The sequence below is a fragment of the Gymnodraco acuticeps genome, unplaced genomic scaffold (genome assembly GCF_902827175.1).
Source record: "Gymnodraco acuticeps unplaced genomic scaffold, fGymAcu1.1, whole genome shotgun sequence".
Classification (NCBI taxonomy): Eukaryota; Metazoa; Chordata; class Actinopteri; order Perciformes; family Bathydraconidae; genus Gymnodraco; species Gymnodraco acuticeps.
The window spans coordinates 70,302-79,191 of NW_022990525.1; the positions used below are offsets into that span (position 1 = coordinate 70,302).

The window sequence follows — 8,890 nt, forward strand, 5'->3', positions numbered from 1 at the left end:
TGTCGACCAGCAAATCAAGAAAATCGGCGAAATCGAGTGTGACTATTACAAATTAAATCATTATTTTATTAATATTGATAATAATAACAACCGACCGTCGGGGTAGCATTTGCTTGGCATTTCCGGGTATATCTCCACTGGTTGGGCCATGTTAACAATACTGTGTAATTGTCACGTTTGAAGGGACAACATCGTGACATCTTCACGTCTCCCAGCATGGTAAATCGTCACATGTTCACGTCTTGCCTTGATACCGGGTTGTGCTGACCATGTCCATGCCTTTATGACAACAGTGTACCAATCTTCTGATGGCTACTTCCAGCAGGATAACTCACCGTGTCACAAAGCTCAAATATTCTCCAACTGGTTTTGAACATGACAATGACTTTTACTCAAATGGCCTCCACAGTCACCAGATCCAAATCCTACAGAGCACCATTGGGATATGGTGGAACCAGAGATTTGCGTCATGGATGTGCAGCTGACAAATCTGCAGCAACTGCGTGATGCGATCAGGTCAATATTGAGCAAAATCTCTGAGGAATGTTTCCAGTAGCCTACCTTGTGTAATCTATGCAATGAAGACTTAATGCAGTTCTGAAAGCAGATGGGGGTCCAACCCATCCTAGCAAGGTGTACCTAATTAAGTGGCCGGTGAGTGTATTACTTAGGTCCATTTGTATTGTTAGTGTGTGTCTGTAGGAGTAAAGTCTAGACACATTCTTTGGATGTAAGCATTGGTTAATTAAACAGATCATGATAATAAGGGTAATCACCAAAACCTTATACCAGGGGTGGGGAACCTCCGGCCCTCGAGGTAACTCGGATCCGAAGGTGACTGATAACTGCTAATGGCATTTAGTTGAATACCAGACATAGTAAATGCAAAGCAGGATAATACAAAAAAAAGGTAATAAACAAGCCATTAAATCGTAATACTCGTTTTAATACGTTCACATGCATACAACACAATACAATAGACTTGTTAAGTCCTGTTCGTTGTCCTGTTTGTTGTCCTCATCACCGTCGTGTTCGTTGTCCTCATCACCGTCCTGTTTGTTGTCCTCATCACCTTCCTGTTTGTTATCCTCATCACCGTCGTGTTTGTTATCCTCATCACCGTCCTGTTCGTTGTCCTCATCACCGTCCTGTTTGTTGTCCTCATCACCGTCGTGTTCGTTGTCCTCATCACCGTCCTGTTCGTTGTCCTCATCACCGTCCTGTTCGTTGTCCTCATCACCGTCCTGTTCGTTGTCCTCATCACCGTCCTGTTCGTTGTCCTCATCACCGTCGTGTTCGTTGTCCTCATCACCGTCCTGTTTGTTATCCTCATCACCGTCCTGTTCGTTGTCCTCATCACCGTCCTGTTCGTTGTCCTCATCACCGTCCTGTTTGTTATCCTCATCACCGTCCTGTTCGTTGTCCTCATCACCGTCCTGTTTGTTGTCCTCATCACCGTCCTGTTCGTTGTCCTCATCACCGTCCTGTTTGTTGTCCTCATCACCGTCCTGTTCGTTGTCCTCATCACCGTCCTGTTCGTTGTCCTCATCACCGTCCTGTTCGTTGTCCTCATCACCGTCCTGTTCGTTGTCCTCATCACCGTCTTCAATGTCTTCCTCCATCATGAGAAAAGACGAGTCCGTGCCAATACAGCTGTAGGTGCTGGTGACTCTGCTCAGTTTCTGCTCCAGAAGATATTGATGGTGTAAAAGACAGCAGTGCAGTCCCCTGTATCCCTCTTCTGTTATATCGCTTGGAGAAACTAAAATAAAAAGACAAAATGACAGTCTATGTAAGGCAACTTTTAATTAGCATTGATGTTGGTTCCATATAAGCAATTTTAATGTTTAACTCCGAGGCTGTATATTAGCTAAAAAGATTTGTGATTCAGAAAAAATGCAATCATTACAGATGCTATTCAGTGACAGACGTTTGACACTGACCAGAAGGGGCAGTGGCAAATGTTATAAATCGGTATTTGTGGAACATACTTTGGTTCCTGATGTCGTCTTTTGTCTGATGAAGGAGGTGGTCCAGTTTGTCCAGTGCCTGCCTCAGATTTTGACAATGCTGGGTCATCTCCTTCACAATGATGACTTTCTCCTCTTCCATACGCCTGACCAGCATAACCTGGTCAAAAAGTCGCCTCTTTGTGCGCAGGTTCACCACTATAATGGAAAAAAAACAAAATATGACAACACAAACACAATGGTAAGGCTAATAAAACAAATAATATCCGTTTGCATTCAATCTTTTTAACTTAAATTGCCCAAAACCTTGAAATCTGGTAAAAAATGTCCAACCTCGCCGCTTGCTGAATTTTTTCAATTCTGTCTATGTTGGCAGAATTACATTCAGTATGTCTTGAGATTCAACATTAGTATGCAGTTCAGGGTGGTCAGGAAGGGTTTTACTGTTTCCATAGATGTGCCTGTCCCAGTGAGACTATAGCATGACTATTAAGACTTGATAGGGCAACATCATACAGACCTTTCAATATAATTATTTCAAAATGCTTTGTTGTGATCATGATGATTTGTGACACCTATGTTGACAGCTCTGTGTTACATTGGTGATTGTATTCTAGTACTACAACTGCATTTATGGAATATCTAGGGCAAACAAAAACAAGTTGTTTCTTACCATCTCCTTGCGCTTCCCAGGGCAGAATGACATCCTCAGACAGACTGCATGCTGCTTCTGTGTCAATTGTCTCTGTACAGGTATCAATGGTGTTGTACTGCAGTATCCTCTCTCTGAGTTTATTCTTGAGCTCTGTCAGTCTTCTCCGTTTGCGTTGCCTTGTTTGGTTGCTGTCTGTAAAGTAAAAATAATAATAATACTAACAATAACAACAACAAGAAACAAATATTGTTTCTAGATAACGTAATAATAAATACCATTTTGTCGATAGAGGTCGTGTTTCTTTCTTCGGAGGGAATAAATAATGTCATCTATTTCTCTCTGGAGCTCCTCCTGGCTGCTCTGGCCTCCATGTTTCTCTTGAAAACAGAAACAACCAGGTATAATCATAAAACATGAAGCCAAATGTTTGGAAATATGGAACCAAATCTATACCACAGTGATCATATAACATACCAGTGGCTGCCCATTGCTTGACCTCCAACACCCACTGCTCCGTGTCCTCCAGGGAGATGTTCAGCTCTTGCTTGAGACTCTCAAGCTTGTCCACTTCAGTTTGTGCTCTCTGTGTAGTCTGGTTAGAATGTTTAAAAGCAGAAAGTGAATATGCGTTCCAGTTGGTTGAGAAGGTTGTTTTTTACTGAATTCCTTTATGAACATTAACTGACCAGACAACAACATGAAATGCTAAACACCTTTCTCTTCAAGGTTGGCAAGTATCACCTTAGAGTCCCTTTTCTTTTTTTTAAAGATCAAGCAGGATTAACATGATTATTATTATACAGAAATTCAGATGAATCAACCTATAGTGCTTAATTACAAAACAACAGAACAGAGACTCTCTTGGCAGAGCAGTGTGCTATGGCAGCACCATCATAATGAATTATTGCAGAATATATTTATTCAACAACATGTAGCTAAGGATGGTGTTAAATTACTACAACAAGAAACTCAGATATTCTTAATGTACATTTTGAAATGCAGCATGGACGTCTTACTTTGACAAATCTCTTTGAGAGTGTCTTGTGGAGATTCTCCACCTTCCTGTGGTTCCATAGCATAGCCAGCACGGTTATCATATCTGCTCTAGCTGTAAACACAAAAACATGAGAATTCACATCAGCTTACAATGTGACACTGCTTAAAACAATTTGTTTTCCTCTACCAACCTGATTTGGTCATGTATTTTGTTGTCAGAGCTGCCCTTGAGAGGAAGCTGTTAACCTGTTCCACTTCCTAACAGTATTTCCAGCACCTTCCTGGCTTCTGCCACCCCACTTCACCTGCTCAGAATCATAAACAATGAGATCTAGATATTTAGTTCAATATTATAATTTCTTGTACTGTACATCTTTAGTTAACATCAGTGTCAGGAGAAATTTCAGAAGTTAAAATGTTCTGAGATTGAATTATGCTTTGAAGCTACAATGTCACAACTGCAGTTATTTGAAGCTCTGTTCATTCATTATTTCTACAGTGCGGATATATTACTAAAACAACATAATGGGTTTTGGAAGCCTATCCTTGTGACAGTCTGTTTTGTAACAATTTTGTCAACATTTGTAACTATTACAATTATTCCACAGGCTTGAATAGAATATACTACATGATATTCTTATGTGCACTACAATTTCTAAAACATTTGAATCTAGTCACACAAATGTTTAACTTGCATACTGTACCTCGCATTTGCCTGTGTGGGCCTTGGCGTGCATTACAGAGAGAAAAGGTTTCATCTCTGTAAGTGGTTGGAGCTCTGGCAACTTTGCTGCCATCTTCTCCAAATAAGGCCAGTACCTGTAATGACAAAATCAATTAGCTTTTCCAGTTGCATGATGGCATAATAGTAAAAAGATAAATCAGGTCCTTAAAATTACCAGTACAATCCTTGTAACCAACATCAGCATTTATCCAAATTAATGCTTTTTTGCTTTACATCTACTGGATGTGCAAGAATTAAATAGATAACACGTTTCACACAAACACTTTGCATTTTGCAATAGTTATAACTACCTGCAGGCAACATCCATACAAAAGAATGTTGCATTCGCAACTTCAGCCAGCTCCTTCTGCAGGAACATTGGGTAGGCATATATTTCACCACGGTAGTGATTTAGGCCTTGTAGCAAGATGCCATGTCTGCACACAGCTATTTGCAGGCCTTCCTCGTCCACCTTGGCCCTGGACTTGTGTGAGGTTTCTCTGCAAGCTGTGAATGTTGCCGGTCCACAAACATCACGACCACTTTTCTGAAATAGACACAATCTGTTACATTTAACCCTGTGCTAAGTAAAATAAATAAAAGGGTTAGTGGGTTGAATAGATTCTTACAATCGTCATCTGGCTCCTGATTTTGTCGACAAAGGCAGACACTTTACTGTCCTGGGCAATGAACAGTCCATCAAATAGAGACGGTTCATCTGTCCTGCGAAATTCGAGAAATAAATTGTAAGCAACATTATCATACATACATAAGTTTGATTGTGTCCTCTATTTAATGTGGGCAATTTGCTTTTGCTATCAATTTTTCATAAATGTGGAAAAGGCCTTTGTGAATTTGATCTGTAATTTTGTGTAAAGCCTTTTGTCACCATTATTTAACATTAGTGAAAAGTTTACTGACTTCTTGTAGAAAGGTACAAATAAAGTACATCCTTTATATTGCTGGGCATGGAATAGGGCAGAGGAAGGCAGAGAAAAAGGTTCCTGGACAATTTAATACATTTATCATGAAGCGATTATATCCAAAAGCTGGTTCTTAGCTCCAACATATCCAACTAACGTCAACCATTTAACATTTTAAAGTTGAGCTAACTTTACAGGCGTCATATACAATAATGTTTATGAATTGGATTGATATAATTATGTGTAATTACAAACCAACTATTGTTTTCTGATGGTCTACAAACTTTGGAAAATAAAAATAAATTAAAAAAATTGGAAAGTTGGGGAAAGTTAAACATTTCAGCAAAGACATTCAGCTTAGTCAATAAAAACAACAACTAAAATGAGAATATGATTTCACTGACCCTCTGGACTTCTTGAAGCGATAATGCTTTCTCTTGCCATCTACAGGCAATAGCCAGCATGTCAGGTGTGCATGCTGGGCATTTAAAGGGCTCCACCAGGCACAGATCTTCTTGTCTGTAATTACAGAAGGCAAACTCCCGAAAGACTCTGTGGAGGTATCGCTACAGATTCTGCCTGTCTGGAAACAAGAATGGTATTCATTTGTTAATTAAAAGTTTGGTATTCAAAAATCTTGAAACCACATTTTATTCTTACCCTTCCTGTGGAAAACGATCGATGTTCAAGCATTTTTATAAGATACTTGCTGGGATATGCTGGGCTGGCCAATTTCATTTGCTCGAATGAATGTGAACACATCAAACTTAAAAATAATTTGCAGCTGGTCGGTTGCTGGCCAGTATTTGTATCCAAGCAAGTCACCTATGCTCGGGGACCATTTGGTGGAACAAGTTGGACAGCACACAGAAGGCAGGCAAACGTTGTATGGGACCTGAGAAAAAATATAATGTGCAATTTGACAGGTATCTATGCAACGCAGGACAAAAGTATAATAGTAATCCTGTATTTTTGCTTGACCACATCGTCTTCTGGTGGCAACAAACCATTGATAGTCACCAACACGGTCTGCTTTCCTGGGATGATGGGGAAATCTTGGCTTGGACCACAGAAGCAGATTTGGGATGGTGGAGGAATTGGAAGCAGACACACTGCAGCAAAGACAATTTCAGAGATTCATATGCATGTTAGGACATGTAGTCAATACAAATTGAGACATTTTAATAGTTAAAGCAAACTTCCGACATGGTGAAAAATGATGCCGCTGTATATGTAGTGCAACATTAGGAAACCATGGTAAGGGAATATGTAATAAACTATTTGAAACCACCTTGTTCACAGAGTCCCATATTGGCCACTTTCATTCCACAACCACTAAGGATGTGGGAGGAATAGGTCTGTAAAACCCATCAATCATGGCTTCCCTGTCATGGAAGACATTTTTGCCATGGATAATTGGGTCACATGCGGACAAAGAAAGGGAGTTCCTGGTGGAACACAGTCCAAGCACCGGACCACAGCATCAGCAGTTTTGCATTGGAGACAGGAACGTTTAGTGACAATCTCTGCAGCCAATTTCAAATGAGGAGCTCTGGCATTGCAGCTCTGAATTTTTTTCACGTTTCAACTGTCTTTGGGTCCATGTTGTTACAGTGGGTGTTTCTTCTGATGATGCAGGGACAGTGAGAGAACCCAACAGGTTTCTCAGTGTGAGAAGATGTTGATCTAAAATAACAAAATATAAAACAAATCATGGAATTTAGTTTAATTAAAAAAAGATATTCCATACTTATACATATTTGGGTCGGAAAACAATCGACCTATTTGGTCGTATTAGTTGGAGGACTTGTTGATGGCTTTTCACTTTAAAATGTATCATGAACACAGCTATTACATACTATAAACAATTAGCTACATTTCAAGTTGAAGGATAATTTAAGAATTCATTGTGCATACCAAGACTTGGGACCTGTAGAGGAATCTCATGTGTCTCCTCGACCTCTGGGGACTCCAGAGAGCTGGAAGGTTTAACTGCATAAACAAAGTACGATGATATAGGAAACATTATTGAAGACCAACGACATTAAAACTTAATGAAACACTAGAACTAGATGATATTGTACAGACCAGATCGATTCTTATTCCAATGTTGGGGTAGAATGTTCCCATCCAGGTCCCTCTTCCTCCAGGACATATTTGATCCTTGCGTTATTTTCTTTGGTTTCTTCGGTTTCTTCGGTTTCTTCGGTTTCTTTGGTATATTAATATATAAAAGAGATTAGATATATCCCTTAATTGTTGCACACAAATCTTTGTAATGTGTGTGTCTTTTATCATTTGAGTAAATGTTATAATACATATTTGGATAATGTTGTACTTGCCTTATTTGCCAACTCATCTGAGAGGGCTTTCCCCGCCTCTAGCCATTCATTCAGTTGCTTGGATGCCATTTTTAAGTGAGGGTGAAAAGGGCAACAACAAACAAAGGATGAACTGACATACAGCGAGGGAGAAAAACAAAACAAAAGACAAGAAAATGAGAGGGGTGAAAGAGAGTAGGAAGAAGAATATGGCTCTGAAAAGAACCGTTGATTTTTTTATGATAATAGGCTATTTCAAATAATTGAATTGATGGATGACCTGAAAAATAACAAACAGATGAACTCAGATTAGTTGTGCTACCATGTCTTTTAATTGTTGTTTCATAAATAAACATTTGTCTAAATAAAACTACAGGCACCAATGTCAATCAAGTCCCAGGTAAATCAGTAATTACAGGGAAATATATTTCTCTTTTTAACTAGATGTGATGGCTTCACAAAACTTAAGTTGAATTAGCGAATGTTTAAAGTAGTAAAACTACTATGACCTGATTATATTAAAGTGTTGAACTTACCTTAACTATCATTAATGCAACATGTTAGGTGACATTTAGAAGAAAAAAAAGTGTGTGCATTATGAAAAGCGCCATGTAAATGTCTATTATTATTATTATTATTAAAATGCCATTTCCTTTCGCATTGTTTAAGGTCATATCATGTCCTGGTCTGGCTGAATATACATACTTTTGCCATTGTTATGTTTTATGTCACGTGCTACAAAGGGTTTTGTTTTTAGGCAAGATTTTAGCTCCTTTTGTGCGAAGGAGAAAACTCTCCCTCCAACTTGTTGCAGAAGAACCTTCTTATATTGCAATACATATCCGTTAGCGCATCTGTACCTAAGCTAAGTGCTAACCTTTGCAACCATGCTATTGCTAACAACAAGCATTCGCATACTATGCCACGGGCCAGCCCTAAAACGTAAAACTGAAATATCGTGGTTAAACATGATTTGTAGACAAACGACAGGATTAATTAAAAGCGTAAACAAATCAAATGAAATACAGAAATCAGATTTACCACTTGTACAGCTGTGACGCTCTTTAACAATTCTTCTTCTTCTTCTTCTTCTCTTCTTCTTCTTCTTCTTCTCTTCTTCTTCTTCTTCTTCTTCTTCTTTCTTCTTCTTCTTCTTCTTCTCTTCTTCTTCTTCTTCTTCTCTTCTTCTTCTTCTTCTTCTTCTTCTTTCTTCTTCTTCTTCTTTCTTTCTTCTTCTTCTTTTCTTCTCTTCTTCTTCTTCTTCTTTTTCTTCTCTTCTTCTTCTTTCTTCTTCTTCTTCT

The 8,890-nt window shown here is 38.9% G+C and overlaps 1 protein-coding gene and 2 long non-coding RNA genes across 4 annotated transcripts; all 3 read right to left on the reverse strand.

Moving 5' to 3' along the window:
* Window positions 1-925: 925 nt before the first annotated feature.
* Window positions 926-5,718, reverse strand: LOC117553341 (chromatin-remodeling ATPase INO80-like). Of its 2 annotated transcripts, XM_034227224.1 has the most exons (11): window positions 5,673-5,718; window positions 4,975-5,068; window positions 4,657-4,892; window positions 4,326-4,440; window positions 3,813-3,926; window positions 3,642-3,733; window positions 3,100-3,217; window positions 2,901-3,002; window positions 2,644-2,817; window positions 1,992-2,168; window positions 926-1,762 (listed from the first exon to the last, which is right to left on the reverse strand). In XM_034227224.1, exons 5-11 carry the CDS (start codon window positions 3,823-3,825, stop codon window positions 954-956), a joined length of 1,485 nt encoding a protein of 494 aa, XP_034083115.1. In that variant the 5' UTR covers window positions 3,826-3,926; window positions 4,326-4,440; window positions 4,657-4,892; window positions 4,975-5,068; window positions 5,673-5,718; the 3' UTR covers window positions 926-953. The 2 variants fall into 2 exon arrangements, with proteins under 2 accessions (XP_034083115.1, XP_034083116.1); XM_034227225.1 differs by lacking the exon at window positions 3,813-3,926.
* Window positions 5,719-6,814: 1,096 nt separating this feature from the next.
* LOC117553343 lies at window positions 6,815-7,477 on the reverse strand. Its single transcript, XR_004570122.1, has 3 exons — window positions 7,357-7,477; window positions 7,186-7,260; window positions 6,815-6,954 (listed from the first exon to the last, which is right to left on the reverse strand). It is a non-coding gene; the product is annotated as an uncharacterized LOC117553343 (long non-coding RNA).
* Window positions 7,478-7,614: 137 nt separating this feature from the next.
* On the reverse strand, window positions 7,615-8,682 carry LOC117553344. The gene is made up of 2 exons (XR_004570123.1): window positions 8,631-8,682; window positions 7,615-7,869 (listed from the first exon to the last, which is right to left on the reverse strand). It is a non-coding gene; the product is annotated as an uncharacterized LOC117553344 (long non-coding RNA).
* Window positions 8,683-8,890: the final 208 nt, after the last annotated feature.

Bases quoted from the DNA above. Each gene is read 5' to 3' on its own strand.
- LOC117553341 (XM_034227224.1), bottom strand. The intron at 2,818-2,900 runs GTATTTATTATT...TTTACTTTACAG, and splicing joins CGACCTCTATCGACAAAATG to ACAGCAACCAAACAAGGCAA. The intron at 1,763-1,991 runs GTATGTTCCACA...TTTTTATTTTAG, and splicing joins AGACGACATCAGGAACCAAA to TTTCTCCAAGCGATATAACA.